This window comes from Ranitomeya imitator, chromosome 10 (assembly GCF_032444005.1).
Source record: "Ranitomeya imitator isolate aRanImi1 chromosome 10, aRanImi1.pri, whole genome shotgun sequence".
Taxonomy (NCBI): Eukaryota; Metazoa; Chordata; class Amphibia; order Anura; family Dendrobatidae; genus Ranitomeya; species Ranitomeya imitator.
The window spans coordinates 3847701-3866741 of record NC_091291.1 but is presented as its reverse complement, the minus strand read 5'-3'; the positions used below and the strand labels follow the sequence as shown (position 1 = coordinate 3866741).

The following is a 19041-nucleotide window of genomic DNA, read 5'->3' as shown; positions in this document are numbered from 1 at the left end:
ATTCCCTCTGCTGTTGCTCTCTGTATTCAGCCCCATTCCCTCCGTTGTTGCTCTGTATTCAGCCCCATTCCCTCTGCTGTTGCTCTTTGTATTCAGCCCCATTCCTTCTGCTGTTGCTCTCTGTATTCAGCCCCATTCCCTCTGCTGTTGCTCTCTGTATTCAGCCCCATTCCCTCCGTTGTTGCTCTGTATTCAGCCCCATTCCCTCCGTTGTTGCTCTGTATTCAGCCCCATTCCCTCCGCTGCTGCTCTGTTTTCAGCCCCATTTCCTCCGCCGTTGCTCTCTGTATTCAGCCCCATTCCCTCTGCTGTTGCTCTGTATTCAGCCCCATTCCCTCTGCTGTTGCTCTCTGTATTCAGCCCCATTCCTTCTGCTGTTGCTCTCTGTATTCAGCCCCATTCCCTCTGCTGTTGCTCTCTGTATTCAGCCCCATTCCTTCTGCTGTTGCTCTCTGTATTCAGCCCCATTCCCTCCGCTGTCGCCCTCTGTATTCAGCCCCATTCCCTCTGCTGTTGCTCTCTGTATTCAGCCCCATTTCCTCCGCTGTCGCTCTCTGTATTCAGCCCCATTCCCTCCGCTGTCGCACTCTGTATTCAGCCCCATTCCCTCCGCTGTCGCACTCTGTATTCAGCCCCATTCCCTCCGCTGTCGCTCTCTGTATTCAGCCCCATTCCCTCTGCTGTTGCTCTCTGTATTCAGCCCCATTCCCTCTGCTGTTGCTCTCTGTATTCAGCCCCATTCCCTCTGCTGTTGCTCTCTGTATTCAGCCCCATTCCCTCTGCTGTTGCTCTCTGTATTCAGCCCCATTCCCTCTGATGTTGCTCTCTGTATTCAGCCCCATTCCCTCTGCTGTTGCTCTCTGTATTCAGCCCCATTCCCTCTGCTGTTGCTCTCTGTATTCAGCCCCATTCCCTCTGCTGTTGCTCTCTGTATTCAGCCCCATTCCCTCTGCTGTTGCTCTCTGTATTCAGCCCCATTCCCTCTGCTGTTGCTCTCTGTATTCAGCCCCATTCCCTCTGCTGTTGCTCTCTGTATTCAGCCCCATTCCCTCTGCTGTTGCTCTCTGTATTCAGCCCCATTCCCTCTGCTGTTGCTCTCTGTATTCAGCCCCATTCCCTCTGCTGTTGCTCTCTGTATTCAGCCTCATTCCCTCTGCTGTTGCTCTCTGTACTCAGCCCCATTCCCTCCGCTTCTGCTCTCTGTATTCAGCCCCATTCCCTCCGCTGTTGCTCTCTGTATTCAGCCCCATTCCTTCTGCTGTTGCTCTGTATTCAGCCCCATTCCCTCTGCTGTTGCTCTCTGTATTCAGCCCCATTCCCTCTGCTGTTGCTCCCTGTATTCAGCCCCATTCCCTCTGCTGTTGCTCTCTGTATTCAGCCCCATTCCTTCTGCTGTTGCTCTCTGTATTCAGCCCCATTCCTTCTGCTGTTGCTCTCTGTATTCAGCCCCATTCCCTCCGCTGTCGCCCTCTGTATTCAGCCCCATTCCCTCTGCTGTTGCTCTCTGTATTCAGCCCCATTTCCTCCGCTGTCGCTCTCTGTATTCAGCCCCATTCCCTCCGCTGTCGCTCTCTGTATTCAGCCCCATTCCCTCCGCTGTCGCTCTGTATTCAGCCCCATTCCCTCTGCTGTTGCTCTCTGTATTCAGCCCCATTCCCTCTGCTGTTGCTCTCTGTATTCAGCCCCATTCCCTCTGCTGTTGCTCTCTGTATTCAGCCCCATTCCCTCTGCTGTTGCTCTCTGTATTCAGCCCCATTCCCTCTGCTGTTGCTCTCTGTATTCAGCCTCATTCCCTCTGCTGTTGCTCTCTGTACTCAGCCCCATTCCCTCCGCTTCTGCTCTCTGTATTCAGCCCCATTCCCTCCGCTGTTGCTCTCTGTATTCAGCCCCATTCCTTCTGCTGTTGCTCTGTATTCAGCCCCATTCCCTCTGCTGTTGCTCTCTGTATTCAGCCCCATTCCCTCTGCTGTTGCTCCCTGTATTCAGCCCCATTCCCTCTGCTGTTGCTCTCTGTATTCAGCCCCATTCCTTCTGCTGTTGCTCTCTGTATTCAGCCCCATTCCTTCTGCTGTTGCTCTCTGTATTCAGCCCCATTCCCTCCGCTGTCGCCCTCTGTATTCAGCCCCATTCCCTCTGCTGTTGCTCTCTGTATTCAGCCCCATTTCCTCCGCTGTCGCTCTCTGTATTCAGCCCCATTCCCTCCGCTGTCGCTCTCTGTATTCAGCCCCATTCCCTCTGCTGTTGCTGTCTGTATTCAGCCCCATTCCCTCTGCTGTTGCTCTCTGTATTCAGCCCCATTCCCTCTGCTGTTGCTCTCTGTACTCAGCCCCATTCCCTCTGCTGTTGCTCTCTGTACTCAGCCCCATTCCCTCTGCTGTTGCTCTCTGTACTCAGCCCCATTCCCTCCGCTTCTGCTCTCTGTATTCAGCCCCATTCCTTCTGCTGTTGCTCTCTGTATTCAGCACCATTCCCTCTGCTGTTGCTCTCTGTATTCAGCCCCATTCCCTCTGCTGTTGCTCTCTGTATTCAGCCCCATTCCCTCTGCTGTTGCTCCCTGTATTCAGCCCCATTCCCTCTGCTGTTGCTCTCTGTATTCAGCCCCATTCCCTCTGCTGTTGCTCTCTGTATTCAGCCCCATTCCCTCTGCTGTTGCTCTCTGTATTCAGCCTCATTCCCTCTGCTGTTGCTCTCTGTATTCAGCCCCATTCCCTCTGCTGTTGCTCTCTGTATTCAGCCCCATTCCCTCTGCTGCCAGGGTCTGAATAAAGCCTCGTTTCTGCGGGGCTCCTGGGGTCCGCGCTCCCCTCCTCGCTGGCACACACTGCAGGGATGTGACCCCCGGGGTCTGGGAACGCAGCTCTGCAGCCATGCTGGTGTTTGTCTTTCTGTGGTCGGTACAAGTTCCCAGCGTGTTCTCCCCGGAGCAGCGGGCGGAGCGCAGAGCGGCCGTTCTGGGTTATTTTTGGCCTTTGTGACCGGCCGCTCCTTGTATGTGGGTCCCCTGCGGCCACGTACTGAGGGGATAAACGCCCTCCTTACACCCGGCTGTGGCCCCTCGTGGATCACCTCTGCGGCAGGTCACCATGTTTGATGTGAGGTGGGCCTGGTTGTGTGTTGGGTGGGCGCCGCTGCTGCTCTGGATTCTGTCCCTACTAGAAGCCATGACACGGATGTGGCCACAGGGTCAGACATCATGGATCCCCTCCCCCACGGTGACCTGATGATTTGCACCCTCTTCGAGGCGTGTGATGAGGACGCGGCCGGGAAGCGATTGTTCTGGATGTGTCACCGCCTGATTCAGCGCCCAGGTGATCCTCCCGGCCTCCATTAATCTCTCCTGAACCGTGGGAACGGGGCGGTGCCGCACGTCTCCGCAGCTCACCCGAGTCCTCGCCCCTTGTGAAGTGTCGGACCTCCGGGAATTGAGACTTGGAGGCCGGGTCCTCACATCGGCCGTGGTGGGTTTCCGGATGTGTCTGTAGAGGAGCCTGGCCGCTCCCCAGCAGCAGAGTTCTCCCTGGTATCCCCTCTTCCAGCGCCCCTGCTCCGCGGAGGCGGCCATCTTGTCAGCCAGGTGTATATCTGCAGCCGGGGCCACAAGCCCCTATTCCGGGCACGTGTAGGGATCCAGTTATGGTTACGGAGGTGGTACACAGACCTCACATGTGGCCCCTGGTTATCGGCCCTGGGGCCACAGGGTGTCCGGCACAGCCGTCCTTCATCGGGGGTAGCACCTTCTCACGGTCCTGTCCGCAGCCGCACGGTCCTGTCCGCAGCCGCACGGTCCTGTCCGCAGCCGCACGGTCCTGTCCAGATGAGATCTCCATCTCCAGATGAGATGTTGCATTTAGCAGGGAGAATCACAGAAGGAAGCTGCGCTTCCTCCTCACATCCTGAGGTCCGGAGCCCCCCGAACCGCCAGCAAGCAGGAAGCGGATATCCGACGCTGCGATCCCACAGGCATTACATAGCCAGGTCCGCGCCTCGATTCTGCCGGAGTGAAAAGGGTTAAGCCTCGTTTCCTGCAGTGTAAATATTCTGGAACATGGAGCTTCGTTCGGTAAATGCGGAAATTGACTTTTGACCGCTCCTTTGTGAACAGCTTTAGCAGATTTTATCATGGCCGGGTGCGGAACGGGCTGTGGGCTTATTCTGCCTGACGGGGGCAGCACCCTTCTTCCAAAATAGTGAAAAGCATTGACCTTTCTGTGGATTGTTGGGGAGGGGGCGCTGTTGTATTGGGGTCTATGGGGAATGTTGCGCTTGCACGTGGTGACAAGCGGTACTGCTAGTGACAAATGTCTGTAAACCCCGTAAGGTTTATGGGAAGCCCCTCCGGAAGCCGCTGCTTGGGGGGCTCCTGACACCCCCTTTCATCAGGGCTTTATTAAGCTGAATGTCCGCATTGATGTGGGGGTGAGGCCCCTTTAACCCTATATACAGGCCGCTTCGGTTTATGTTGGTACGTTGCCGGGTGTCCGGGGCGCCATGCACTGGGCTTGGGACGTTCTCTCGACTTCCTCCGCCTGTTCTTCTCGCACAGGGAGACTTGTCCTGATGTCTTGGATTCCGATCAAGATTGTGCTTGTTCCGGGCCGAGGGTCCGCACCGGCTCTAAACTCCCCTCCTGCAGCTGTGAGCGTGGGACGGGACATCTGCAGGAAGATGGGGGTGATAGTCCTGACCCTGCCGGCTGCTCTGTGTCTGCCCATTACAGAAGCTCCCACTCCCCCACAGTGTGCGGCCCCCATGCCCGGTGCCCGCCGCTCATCACTATCTGCATTGGGATGTGAGTGGCCTTGGTCCCGATCCAGCTGCATATGGGATGACTGCCTGTACCCGCTGCCCATGTCCAGGGCCTCGTGCCAGGCGTACATTGTGGCAGGGCACGGGTGGTCCTGGGCAGGCACCAGCTCCGGGGCTCGCACTGGCACACAAGGGCTGGATTATCGGGATTATCGATCTTGGTGTTTGTGTCTTTATAACAAATTGGAGTCAGAGGTCAATATAGGAAAGTGGCGCGGGGGTTGGGAGCGAGAGCCTGGGGCACCATCCTGTGCACCTCGGCAGGAGAGGTCTTCATCGGGGTCACATGTACCTGTCACCGGCGATTATCCCCGACAGAGCGCAGTTGTGTACGCAGCAAACGCTCTAATCCTGTGTGACCACTGTGACCTGAATCCTGGGGTCCGAGTGAGCCGAGATGACTGTGCGGACCTCCCGCCCTGTTCAGGGTCTGGTCTCTCTACTTTTTTCTGTGCATGGAATCCTCTTTATGGGGGGATTCTGTACAGCTGTTATGTGATCGCCCCGTGCCCGCTTCACCTCTCCAGAGTGGGTCTGATGGCGCTGATTGGGGTGTTATATGGCGGCTCGGTGGGCCCGGGTCTGATGGCGCTGATTGGGGTGTTATATGGCGGCTCAGTGGGCCCGGATGTGACGGTGCTGATTGGGGTGTTATATGGCGGCTTGGTGGGCCTGGATGTGACGGTGCTGATTGGGGTGTTATATGGCGGCTCGGTGGGCCTGGATGTGATGGCGCTGATTGGGGTGTTATATGGCGGCTCAGTGGGCCCGGATGTGATGGCGCTGATTGGGGTGTTATATGGCGGCTCAGTGGGCCTGGATGTGATGGCGCTGATTGGGGTGTTATATGGCGGCTCAGTGGGCCTGGATGTGACGGTGCTGATTGGGGTGTTATATGGCGGCTTGGTGGGCCTGGATGTGACGGTGCTGATTGGGGTGTTATATGGCGGCTCGGTGGGCCCGGGTCTGATGGCGCTGATTGGGGTGTTATATGGCGGCTCGGTGGGCCCGGGTCTGATGGCGCTGATTGGGGTGTTATATGGCGGCTCGGTGGGCCCGGATGTGACGGTGCTGATTGGGGTGTTATATGGCGGCTCAGTGGGCCTGGATGTGACGGTGCTGATTGGGGTGTTATATGGCGGCTCAGTGGGCCTGGATGTGACGTTGCTGATTGGGGTGTTATATGGCGGCTCAGTGGGCCTGGATGTGACGGTGCTGATTGGGGTGTTATATGGCGGCTCAGTGGGCCTGGATGTGACGGTGCTGATTGGGGTGTTATATGGCGGCTCAGTGGGCCTGGATGTGACGGTGCTGATTGGGGTGTTATGGCGGCTCGGTGGGCCCGGATGTGATGGCGCTGATTGGGGTGTTATATGGCGGCTCGGTGGGCCCGGGTCTGATGGCGCTGATTGGGGTGTTATATGGCGGCTCAGTGGGCCCGGATGTGACAATGCTGATTGGGGTGTTATATGGAGGCTCGGTGGGCCTGGGTCTGATGGCGCTGATTGGGGTGTTATATAGCGGCTCAGTGGGCCTGGATGTGACAATGCTGATTGGGGTGTTATATGGAGGCTCGGTGGGCCTGGGTCTGATGGCGCTGATTGGGGTGTTATATGGCGGCTCGGTGGGCCCGGATGTGACGGCGCTGATTGGGGTGTTATATGGCGGCTCGGTGGGCTTGGATGTGACGGCGCTGATTGGGGTGTTATGGCGGCTCGGTGGGCTTGGATGTGACGGCGCTGATTGGGGTGTTATGGCGGCTCGGTGGGCTTGGATGTGACGGCGCTGATTGGGGTGTTATGGCGGCTCGGTGGGCTTGGGTCTGATGGCGCTGATTGGGGTGTTATATGGCGGTTCGGTGGGCCTGGGTCTCATGGCGCTGATTGGGGTGTTATGGCGGCTCGGTGGGCTTGGATGTGACGGCGCTGATTGGGGTGTTATGGCGGCTCGGTGGGCTTGGGTCTGATGGCGCTGATTGGGGTGTTATGGCGGCTCGGTGGGCTTGGATGTGACGGCGCTGATTGGGGTGTTATGGCGGCTCGGTGGGCCTGGATGTGACGGCGCTGATTGGGGTGTTATATGGCGGTTCGGTGGGCTTGGATGTGACGGCGCTGATTGGGGTGTTATGGCGGCTCGGTGGGCTTGGGTCTGATGGCGCTGATTGGGGTGTTATATGGCGGCTCAGTGGGCCTGGATGTGACGGTGCTGATTGGGGTGTTATATGGCGGTTCGGTGGGCCTGGATGTGATGGCGCTGATTGGGGTGTTATGGCGGCTCGGTGGGCTTGGATGTGACGGCGCTGATTGGGGTGTTATGGCGGCTCGGTGGGCTTGGATGTGACGGCGCTGATTGGGGTGTTATATGGCGGCTCGGTGGGCCTGGGTCTGATGGCGCTGATTGGGGTGTTATGGCGGCTCGGTGGGCTTGGATGTGACGGCGCTGATTGGGGTGTTATATGGCGGTTCGGTGGGCCTGGGTCTGATGGCGCTGATTGGGGTGTTATGGCGGCTCGGTGGGCTTGGATGTGACGGCGCTGATTGGGGTGTTATGGCGGCTCGGTGGGCCCGGATGTGACGGCGCTGATTGGGGTGTTATGGCGGCTCGGTGGGCTTGGATGTGACGGCGCTGATTGGGGTGTTATGGCGGCTCGGTGGGCTTGGGTCTGATGGCGCTGATTGGGGTGTTATGGCGGCTCGGTGGGCTTGGATGTGACGGCGCTGATTGGGGTGTTATGGCGGCTCGGTGGGCCTGGATGTGACGGCGCTGATTGGGGTGTTATATGGCGGTTCGGTGGGCTTGGATGTGACGGCGCTGATTGGGGTGTTATGGCGGCTCGGTGGGCTTGGGTCTGATGGCGCTGATTGGGGTGTTATATGGCGGCTCAGTGGGCCTGGATGTGACGGTGCTGATTGGGGTGTTATATGGCGGTTCGGTGGGCCTGGATGTGATGGCGCTGATTGGGGTGTTATGGCGGCTCGGTGGGCTTGGATGTGACGGCGCTGATTGGGGTGTTATGGCGGCTCGGTGGGCTTGGATGTGACGGCGCTGATTGGGGTGTTATATGGCGGCTCGGTGGGCCTGGGTCTGATGGCGCTGATTGGGGTGTTATGGCGGCTCGGTGGGCTTGGATGTGACGGCGCTGATTGGGGTGTTATATGGCGGTTCGGTGGGCCTGGGTCTGATGGCGCTGATTGGGGTGTTATGGCGGCTCGGTGGGCTTGGATGTGACGGCGCTGATTGGGGTGTTATGGCGGCTCGGTGGGCCCGGATGTGACGGCGCTGATTGGGGTGTTATGGCGGCTCGGTGGGCTTGGATGTGACGGCGCTGATTGGGGTGTTATGGCGGCTCGGTGGGCTTGGGTCTGATGGCGCTGATTGGGGTGTTATGGCGGCTCGGTGGGCTTGGATGTGACGGCGCTGATTGGGGTGTTATGGCGGCTCGGTGGGCTTGGGCCTGGCACTGTGTTTGTCCACAGCCCGTGCCTGATGACTGGGGACGGTTGCCAGGGCGGATGCCCGTTGTTGGGTGCACGGTGTGTGGCTCGTCCGTGTTTCCCACCCCCTTCGCAGTGGAGCGAGACCCTCCGTCCTTTGATGATTTCTGGAGGACAATGCCGCCGTCTCTCTCGGCCATTTCCCACGGACGCTGCAGTCTTGCTATCAGAACTCTTCCTTTTGAGGTCGCGTCGGGCCCCCGCCTGAGTCCTGGGGAAGCCCCCCGCAGCTGGCAGATGCTCCGGCCCCTCCTCGCTTATCCTCTCCATTGTCCCCCAGCCCTTTCACGGCTCACAATGGCTCGGTCTGGTGTGGAGATCGTCCTTTATGTTTCTGCTGCCGACAAGACGGGTCAAGAGTTTCCATTGACCTCCATCAATGTGCCGGTAGAGCTGAGTGACGGGCGCGGGGGTCCGGAGAGGGGGCGTACGGCTGGGGTCCCTCCATCGTGGCTCTATATTTCTCCTCTCGCCGCCTCAGTTTCTGCAGTTCTTTCTCAAGAATAATGAGAATTGGAGCAACCAAGCAGCTGTATGGTCCAATTGGCTGGAGTCTGGTTGCTATGACAACCGTCCACTCTTCCTCTGTGTCCTGGAGTCGTCCGTCGTTGTTCTCGTCTCTGCCGCCCTCATGGGGTGATAGCCTCTCGCCCCAGGACGGTTCTGGAGTGCTCGGTGCATTGCCGCTTTCTTTCCTCGTGCTGTCATGGCGGCTCTCGCTCTTCTGCCACTTTTCTTGTGATTTTCCGCATTTTGCTCCGGGCAGGAAACCTGCAGTTATTTTAGGATTTAACCACTTGTTGCTCTGCTCCTCCCCGGGTGTTCAAAGAGAATGGGGGAGGGTGGGGATTGTGATCCTCCGCCTGTGATCTGCCCCCATCAGCTGCCTGCTTGAGAGGACGTGCAGGTATTTTAGGTGATAGACCCCTATTGTTGTGAGCTGGGTCGGGGGTGACTCCTCGTCCAGGAAGGGGGGCACATACATAGAGACGTTGAATTGTGTCCTGGGCCCAGGACTCTGCGTCTTCGCATCTGGTTCCTATTTGCGGTACGATGGATTTCGGCATATTTTCTCTGCCTATAAAGCGCTGTGAAATCTGTGACTTGCGTTTTTTCGTCTGGCCCTCGCACTATACTCCGACCATAAAACCCCTGTGACTCCGGCACACTGAGCCGCCCTCACATCCCTGTGTTATGAGCCGCGATGTGGGAACGCTGCGCCGCGGCCGTGAGGAGGTCTCTGGTCGGGGAACTGGTTGGGCAGGATAAATTGTCAGAGCTGCGCCTCCTACGAGATGACAGACGAGCCTACTGACCCGCTCAGCCGCCATGGTGACTCGGCCATGAATCCTCGGGTTATATTCTCGCTGTATGACGAGCGGGTCGGGTGGTCTACATCTACTGACCCGCTCAGCCGCCATGGTGACTCGGCCATGAATCCTCGTGTTATATTCTCTCTGTATAACGAGCGGGTCGGGTGGTCTACATCTACTGACCCGCTCAGCCGCCATGGTGACTCGGCCATGAATCCTCGGGTTATATTCTCGCTGTACAACGAGCGGGTCGGGTGGTCTACATCTACTGACCCGCTCAGCTGCCATGGTGACTCTGCCATGAATCCTCGTGTTATATTCTCACTGTATAACGAGCGGGTCGGGTGGTCTACATCTACTGACCCGCTCAGCCGCCATGGTGACTCGGCCATGAATCCTCGTGTTATATTCTCGCTGTATAACGAGCGGGTCGGGTGGTCTACATCTACTGACCCACTCAGCCGCCATGGTGACTCGGTCATGAGTCCTCGGGTTATATTCTCTCTGTATAACGAGCGGGTCGGGTGGTCTACATCTACTGACCCGCTCAGCCGCCATGGTGACTCGGTCATGAGTCCTCGGGTTATATTCTCTCTGTATAACGAGCGGGTCGGGTGGTCTACATCTACTGACCCGCTCAGCCACCATGGTGACTCGGCCATGAATCCTCGTGTTATATTCTCGCTGTATAACGAGCGGGTCGGGTGGTCTACATCTACTGACCCGCTCAGCCACCATGGTGACTCGGCCATGAATCCTCGTGTTATATTCTCGCTGTATAACGAGCGGGTCGGGTGGTCTACATCTACTGACCCGCTCAGCCGCCATGGTGACTCGGGCAGGAATCCTCGTGTTATATTCTCGCTGTATAACGAGCGGGTCGGGTGGTCTATATCTACTGACCCGCTCAGCCGCCATGGTGACTCGGCCATGAATCCTCGTGTTATATCTCACTGTATAACGAGCGGGTCGGGTGGTCTGCGTCTCGTCTACGTGTTCCCACCATATACCGTGTGTGGGGGTTAGCGGGGGTCATCATCCACAGCTTCTATTTACCAGTCTAAATCTTTTCTCTGCAGCCTGTAAAGCTGGGTACTTCAAGGATGAGGCTTCCAACAGCCCCTGCCGGCCCTGCCCCGACCACACCGAACCCTCCGGTGAAGGCGCCACTTCCTGCCTGTGCCAAGATGGCTTCTTTCGTGCGACCATGGACGCCATCTCCTCTCCATGCACAAGTATGTCATGGAGGCTGTCTGTAGGGTGGGAACGTATGGACTCCTTGTAGGCCTTCATTCTCATTGTATGCTGTGTTGTAGGTTCCCCATCGGCTCCTCGTGACCTCACGGCTGTCGGCTCTGGGTCTAAGATCATGCTGCACTGGTTGCCTCCCAGTAATAATGGCGGCCGGGAAGATGTCATCTATGTGGTCACCTGTGAGCAGTGCTTGCCTGACCAAGGAGACTGCCAACCTTGTGACGCCAGCTTACGGTACTCCGAAGACCCGCTCCACCTCATAGGAACCTCACTGACGGTCAGCGACCTGGAGCCGCACCTGAACTACACCTTCACTGTAGAGGCCCGAAATGGCGTGTCCAGCCCCAAATCTGGCCGCAGCTACACAAACTTGCGCGTCAGTGTCAACCAAACCGGTAAGGAGCCGCCGGTGTCCGCTGTGTGATGAATGTAACCGTGAAGTCTTGCAGGGTGTACTAACTTACCATCTCTTCTAGAACCCCCCAAAGTGACCTCTGTGAACCTGGATAATCGCAGCAAGAACTCGCTCAGCCTGTCCTGGTCCGTATCTCCACGGCAGCAGAACCGGATCCTGCGCTATGAAGTGGCCTATAATAAAAAGGTAAAGCACCCTGTATGTCCCACCTAGGTATTGGGGGTCCCGGCCCGTCCCGACACTCCCTCATTGATCTTCACTCTTCTCCAGCACGATGAGAAAAGTTACACCGTCCATCGCTGTGAGGGCAACTCGGTAACGCTTGGAAAACTCTCCTCCAGCACCACGTATGTTGTGCGAGTCCAGGCCCAAACCCCAGAAACTGCCGGGACCTACAGCATGGAGTACGAGTTTAATACCCTCCCCGAAGGTGAGTCTGATGAATGAGCCCCATTAATATGAATGGAGGCGCGATGTCCCCATTCACCTCAGTGATTTCAGATCACTGGTCTCGTAATACTTTATTTTTTTTTGTCCTTTCACATTTAGAACCCGAAGGTGCGAATCAGACGGCCATTATCGCAGGGGCAGTGACCGGTGTCGTAGTCATCATTATCGTGATAATCATTGTGATATTTCTCCATCGCAGGTATGTAGGGTGGTCTCTTCATCCCTCTTCTGCCTCCTCTCTATCCCCCTTCTCTCTGGCCGCCTCCTTCTCCTACTTCCTCTCTGGCCTCCTCCTTCTCCTGCTTCCTCTCTGGCCTCCTCCTTCTCCTGCTTCCTCTCTGGCCTCCTCCTTCTCCTGCTTCCTCTCTGGCCTCCTCCTTCTCCTGCTTCCTCTCTGGCCTCCTCCTTCTCCTGCTTCCTCTCTGGCCTCCTCCTTCTCCTGCTTCCTCTCTGGCCTCCTCCTTCTCCTGCTTCCTCTCTGGCCTCCTCCTCCTTCCTCTCTGGCCTCCTCCTCCTCCTGCTTCCTCTCTGGCCTCCTCCTGCTTCCTCTCTGGCCTCCTCCTCCTTCCTCTCTGGCCTCCTCCTCATCCTGCTTCCTCTCTGGCCTCCTCCTCATCCTGCTTCCTCTCTGGCCTCCTCCTCATCCTGCTTCCTCTCTGGCCTCCTCCTCATCCTGCTTCCTCTCTGGCCTCCTCCTCATCCTGCTTCCTCTCTGGCCTCCTCCTCATCCTGCTTCCTCTCTGGCCTCCTCCTCATCCTGCTTCCTCTCTGGCCGCCTCCTTCTCCTGCTTCCTCTCTGGCCGCCTCCTTCTCCTGCTTCCTCTCTGGCCGCCTCCTTCTCCTGCTTCCTCTCTGGCCGCCTCCTTCTCCTGCTTCCTCTCTGGCCGCCTCCTTCTCCTGCTTCCTCTCTGGCCGCCTCCTTATCCTGCTTCCTCTCTGGCCGCCTCCTTATCCTGCTTCCTCTCTGGCCGCCTCCTTATCCTGCTTCCTCTCTGGCCGCCTCCTTATCCTGCTTCCTCTCTGGCCGCCTCCTTATCCTGCTTCCTCTCTGGCCGCCTCCTTATCCTGCTTCCTCTCTGGCCGCCTCCTTCTCCTGCTTCCTCTCTGGCCGCCTCCTTCTCCTGCTTCCTCTCTGGCCTCCTCCTTCTCCTGCTTCCTCTCTGGCCTCCTCCTTCTCCTGCTTCCTCTCTGGCCTCCTCCTTCTCCTGCTTCCTCTCTGGCCTCCTCCTTCTCCTGCTTCCTCTCTGGCCGCCTCCTTCTCCTGCTTCCTCTCTGGCCTCCTCCTTCTCCTGCTTCCTCTCTGGCCTCCTCCTTCTCCTGCTTCCTCTCTGGCCTCCTCCTTCTCCTGCTTCCTCTCTGGCCTCCTCCTTCTCCTGCTTCCTCTCTGGCCTCCTCCTTCTCCTGCTTCCTCTCTGGCCTCCTCCTTATCCTGCTTCCTCTCTGGTCGCCTCCTTATCCTGCTTCCTCTCTGGCCGCCTCCTTATCCTGCTTCCTCTCTGGCCGCCTCCTCCTCCTGCTTCCTCTCTGGCCGCCTCCTCCTCCTGCTTCCTCTCTGGCCGCCTCCTCCTCCTGCTTCCTCTCTGGCCTCCTCCTTCTCCTCCTTCCGCTCTGGCCTCCTCCTTCTCCTGCTTCCGCTCTGGCCTCCTCCTTCTCCTGCTTCCCCTCTGGCCTCCTTCTTCTCCTGCTTCCCCTCTGGCCTCCTTCTTCTCCTGCTTCCTCTCTGGCCTCCTCCTTCTCCTCCTTCCTCTCTGGCCTCCTCCTTCTCCTCCTTCCTCTCTGGCCTCCTCCTTCCTCTTTGGCCTCCTGCTTCCTCTCTGGCCTCCTCCTCCTGCTTCCTCTCTGGCCTCCTGCTTCCTCTCTGGCCTCCTCCTTCTCCTGCTTCCTCTCTGGCCGCCTCCTTCTCCTCCTTCCTCTCTGGCCTCCTCCTTCTCCTCCTTCCTCTCTGGCCTCCTCCTTCTCCTGCTTCCTCTCTGGCCTCCTCCTTCTCCTGCTTCCTCTCTGGCCTCCTCCTTCTCCTCCTTCCTCTCTGGCCTCCTCCTTCCTCTTTGGCCTCCTGCTTCCTCTCTGGCCTCCTCCTCCTGCTTCCTCTCTGGCCTCCTGCTTCCTCTCTGGCCTCCTGCTTCCTCTCTGGCCTCCTCCTTCTCCTGCTTCCCCATTCTCTTGCTTCCCCTCTGGCCTCCTTCTCCTGCTTCCTCTCTGGCCTCCTCCTTCTCCTCCTTCCTCTTTGGCCTCCTGCTTCCTCTCTGGCCTCCTCCTTCTGCTTCCTCTCTGGCCTCCTTCTCCTGCTTCCTCTCTGGCCTCCTTCTCCTGCTTCCTCTCTGGCCTCCTTCTCCTGCTTCCTCTCTGGCCTCCTTCTCCTGCTTCCTCTCTGGCCTCCTTCTCCTGCTTCCTCTCTGGCCTCCTCCTTCTCCTCCTTCCTCTCTGGCCTCCTCCTTCTCCTCCTTCCTCTCTGGCCTCCTCCTCCTGCTTCCTCTCTGGCCTCCTCCTCCTGCTTCCTCTCTGGCCTCCTCCTTCTCCTGCTTCCTCTCTGGCCTCCTCCTTCCTCTCTGGCCTCCTCCTCCTGCTTCCTCTCTGGCCTCCTGCTTCCTCTCTGGCCTCCTCCTTCTCCTGCTTCCTCTCTGGCCTCCTTCCACTCTGGCCTCCTTCCACTCTGGCCTCCTCCTGCTTCCTCTCTGGCCTCCTGCTTCCTCTCTGGCCTCCTCCTTCTCCTGCTTCCTCTCTGGCCTCCTCCTTCTCCTGCTTCCTCTCTGGCCTCCTGCTTCCTCTGGCCGCCTCCTTCTCCTGCTTCCTCTCTGGCCTCCTCCTTCTCCTGCTTCCTCTCTGGCCTCCTCCTTCCTCTCTGGCCTCCTTCTCCTGCTTCCTCTCTGGCCTCCTCCTTCTCCTGCTTCCTCTCTGGTTTCCTTCTCCTCCTTCCTCTCTGGCCTCCTCCTTCCTCTCTGGCCTCCTTCTCCTGCTTCCTCTCTGGCCTCCTCCTTCTCCTCCTTCCTCTCTGGCCTCCTCCTTCTCCTCCTTCCTCTCTGGCCTCCTCCTTCTTCTGCTTCCTCTCTGGCCTCCTCCTTCTCCTCCTTCCTCTCTGGCCTCCTCCTTCTCCTCCTTCCTCTCTGGCCTCCTCCTTCTCCTCCTTCCTCTCTGGCCTCCTCCTTCTCCTCCTTCCTCTCTGGCCTCCTCCTTCTCCTGCTTCCTCTCTGGCCTCCTCCTTCTCCTGCTTCCTCTCTGGCCTCCTTCTTCTCCTCCTTCCTCTCTGGCCTCCTCCTCCGGCCTCCACTTGTCATGTTGACTTCTCTTTTATGTATTCCAGTAGGAGAAATAGCCGCAGTCGCCAGTCCGCCGAGGACGTCTACTTCTCCAAATCTGGTGCGTTGCGAGTTTCTTTCCTTTTGGTTGATTGTGTTTTCTGTCTTCTCGCTCTCATCTTCTGCATTCTCCATATTTCTCTACAGAACAACTGAAACCTCTGAAGACCTATGTGGACCCCCACACGTATGAAGACCCCAACAAGGCCGTGCTGAAGTTTACCACTGAGATCTCTCCTAATGCAGTCACCCGGCAAAAGGTCATTGGAGCAGGTAGGGGTCTGCAGGGGATAATACTAGTCTGGGGTCCAGCACGGCGGGCTCCGGCGCGGGGGTCTTTACGGCAAGATTACAGGGGTGGGGGTAGACTACCTTGTCCCTACCTATAATTCTGTGCGGTGCATTACGGGGTCTTGGTGGAGCTGCCGCGACTGATGACGGGGGCAGAACTGTCAGCGCAGCTTCGGAGGTGATTCTGAAGATCGCCCTCATGTCTCGGGGGATTCTGCATAGCTGATACTCGGGTTGCGCTGAAATTGATTTGCGGACCCCGTTTTTACAGGGGAGTTTGGAGAAGTTTACAAAGGGATTCTCAAGCTGCCCGGAAAGGAGACGCCGGTGGCCATTAAAACCCTGAAGTCGGGTTATACGGAGAAGCAGCGCCGCGATTTCCTGAGTGAAGCCAGCATCATGGGGCAGTTCTGTCACCACAACATCATCCGCCTGGAAGGAGTCGTGTCCAAGTGTAAGACGACTTATTCCGTCGCTCCTGGCGTCTCGGCGGCTCCATGTTGGCAATGTGACTCACAGACGTCTTTTCTTCCTGCAGATAAACCCATGATGATAATCACCGAGCACATGGAGAACGGAGCGCTGGACAAGTTCCTGAAGGTGAGGGGGGATGGGGTCTAATGCTGGGGTGGGCTGTGATGAGTGGGCACGGTGACTGCTAGCACGTTACTGTAGGGAATGTCGATGGTACACACGGTAGGACGCCATTGTCACTCCGGCGGCCAGGCTCCACTATAGCTGTATTATAACAAGCACCTGAATGTAAGACCGGGACCCCCGGCTGCCGGAGACGTCGTCCTGGTTGAGTTTGACGCTTTCCCCTTGGTTTCTACAGGACAACGATGCGGAGTTCAGTGCCATCCAGCTGGTGGGCATGCTGCGAGGTATCGCCGCCGGCATGAAATATCTCTCCGAGATGAACTATGTTCACCGGGACCTGGCGGCTCGGAACATCCTGGTGAACAGCCAGCTGGTGTGCAAGGTCTCTGACTTCGGACTGTCGAGGGTCCTGGAGGATGACCCCGAGGCAACGTATACCACCAGTGTGAGTGTCAGGATCTGGAGAGATTCAATCTGGATCACACAAAGCAAGCGGGTCCAAATCCGGGGCTCAGGAATCCACAAGGCACTGGTCCAATGGGAAACGGGATCCTGGGTGTTGTAGCCCGTCGTCAGTCCGTGCGGAGGGTTGTTACGGCTTTGTAGTCCATGAAGCTGATCCTTTAAGCAAACAGGTGGATGCTTTGGGCTCTCCCGGGATTAGGACACCGCTTGTCTTGGGATCAGGCTGTTTTTCTTGGGTGGAGACCGTCCTCCGTGTGGTCATGGGGATGGTGCATCTTGGAGATGTTCCCTGAGACTCACCCTGGGGTTCTTTCATAGGGTGGCAAGATCCCGATCCGCTGGACGGCTCCTGAGGCCATCTCCTACAGGAAGTTCACATCGGCCAGTGACGTGTGGAGCTATGGCATCGTCATGTGGGAAGTGATGTCCTTCGGTGAACGGCCCTACTGGGAGATGTCCAACCAGGAGGTAGGTACCGTCGGCACCGCTGGATCTCATAGACTGCGGGTGTAATCCAGACCGGTCACTGATGTCTCACCATCCCCTCCTCACAGGTCATGAAGGCTATTAATGAAGGTTTCCGCCTGCCGGCCCCGATGGACTGCCCTTCCGCCATTTACCAGCTGATGATGCAATGCTGGCAGCAAGAACGCAACCGACGGCCCAAGTTTGCTGATATTGTCAGCATCCTGGACAAGCTGATCCGAGCCCCGGACTCGCTCAAGACACTGGCTGACTTTGACCCAAGGTAAGTACTACCACTCCCATGCTCCACTGAGCCTGAATACTAGAGCCGGGCTCCAGTAACCCCTGATTGCTCTGCCCCAGGATCTCCATCCGCCTGCCCAGCACCAGCGGCTCCGAGGGCATGCCGTTCAGAAGCATCGCCGAGTGGCTGGAGTCCATCAAGATGCAGCAGTACACCGAGAGCTTCATGGCCTCGCAGTTCAACACCATGGACAAGATCATCCTGATGCACCCAGAGTGAGTGTCCCCCACCCGAGGGTAGGGACCACCCATCCGCCAGCTCTGACACATTGCAACCAACCCCCTGCTGTGAGAAGTATTAGTTCAGGGCCGGTCTTCAGCCTCTGCATGTGGAAGTTGTTACCAATCACTGCCAGCAAGCGGAGATATTGACAGTGGAGAACATAGGACCTCTGGTGTCTGGGGGGACATGGAATATCCAGGTCCTTTAACCCTTTCCTGTGTTTCCTCTACAGTGATGTGAAGCAGCTGGGCATCCGCCTCCCGGGCCATCAGAAACGCATCGCCTTCAGCATCCTGGGCCTGAAGGAACAGGCCAGCCAAATGGGCATCCCCATCTAAGAAGTGGTGGCCATCGCCCACCCATTACTGGTGACCACCCCATCGGCAGACGGCAGGGCCCGACATAGCGCTGGACCAGGACCGCGTGTGCTGCTCGGAGGGCCGGCTTCTCGCTTTTGTTCTGCGGGGGGCACGCAGCGTCTCACAGACCCCGGACATCCAGGACCCCTGCTGGTGGGGACTCTGCGGTTTGTGGACATGATAGCACTTTTCTATATAGACCTAATTCTGGAATAATTCTGCGGCCCCCGCTCTCCCCGAGACGCAGACATCCGCCCCCTTCGGGCATCCTGGGGAAAGGACTTCTCGGCGTTGGTGTCTGCGGAGAAGTGATCCTTGTAGTCGTGCAGCTGCTGGACACGGTACGGGCCGGGAGCCACATTTCGGAGCACAGATGTGAGGTTTGCGGTGTGTGTGCTCGGCCCCTGGGCATCCGGGCCCATCCCCCCCCCTCCTCATAAAGACTGCCGGGCCCATGTGACTGCACCGACCTCCGGCCCCCCGGATCTCGTGGTGCAGGATATTGTGTGGGTCGCTCGCCCCCGGTCTCTCTGCTGTGACCAGGGGGTGACGGCCCCTCCGGCCGCCTCTCTTAAGTGCCTGACGAGGGGGATTTTTTGTTTTCTAACTTATTCTTGTGCCTTTTTGTACTTATGCCCCAGTATTATCGCTGTACGTTTGTTCCACAATTATTTATTTTTTTATATTTATTATAGGTTTTCTGGACGATTATAAGATTCTCAGAAATAAACCTGCAAATAGTTTTCCAAAAAGTCCTTGTGGCGTTTATTCTTCATTGCAGCAATAATGACCCCCAAAGACCGGCCCCCCATGGTGAACGACGGACTGCTCACGGGCCAAGTATCTCTGGGGTCCTCATGTAAAATACACAACTCAGCAGACAGTATCACACAGGAGAGGATTAGATACACGGCTCAGCAGACAGTACCACACAGGAGAGGATTAGATACACGGCTCAGCAGACAGTACCACACAGGAGAGGATTAGATACACGGCTCAGCAGTCAGTATCACACAGGAGAGGATTAGATACATGGCTCAGCAGACAGTATCACACAGGAGAGGATTAGATACACGGCTCAGCAGTCAGTATCACACAGGAGAGGATTAGATACACGGCTCAGCAGTCAGTATCACACAGGAGAGGATTAGATACACGGCTCAGCAGTCAGTATCACACAGGAGAGGATTAGATACATGGCTCAGCAGACAGTATCACACAGGAGAGTATTAGATACACGGCTCAGCAGACAGTATCACACAGGAGAGGATTAGATACACGGCTCAGCAGACAGTATCACACAGGAGAGG

The 19041-nt window shown here is 57.5% G+C and overlaps 1 protein-coding gene across 3 annotated transcripts in view; it reads left to right on the top strand.

Annotated features, from left to right (window-relative positions):
- The window catches only part of EPHA2 (EPH receptor A2), a 37964-nt gene extending 19481 nt beyond the window's left edge, over positions 1–18483 (top strand). Inside the window, exons 4-17 of one of the 3 annotated variants that reach the window (XM_069742047.1) lie at positions 10693–10848; positions 10930–11262; positions 11344–11468; positions 11553–11712; positions 11832–11931; positions 15031–15086; positions 15173–15298; positions 15588–15770; positions 15855–15916; positions 16152–16361; positions 16700–16849; positions 16936–17129; positions 17210–17365; positions 17605–18483. In XM_069742047.1, coding sequence (XP_069598148.1) covers positions 10693–10848; positions 10930–11262; positions 11344–11468; positions 11553–11712; positions 11832–11931; positions 15031–15086; positions 15173–15298; positions 15588–15770; positions 15855–15916; positions 16152–16361; positions 16700–16849; positions 16936–17129; positions 17210–17365; positions 17605–17710 — 2117 coding nt within the window. In that variant the 3' untranslated portion in view covers positions 17711–18483. Of the gene's footprint in view, positions 1–10692; positions 10849–10929; positions 11263–11343; positions 11469–11552; positions 11713–11831; positions 11932–15030; positions 15087–15172; positions 15299–15587; positions 15917–16151; positions 16362–16699; positions 16850–16935; positions 17130–17209; positions 17366–17604 lie in introns of all 3 variants that reach the window. The other 2 variants (XM_069742046.1, XM_069742045.1) reach the window with 2 other exon arrangements.
- The last annotated feature ends 558 nt before the right edge of the window (positions 18484–19041 follow it).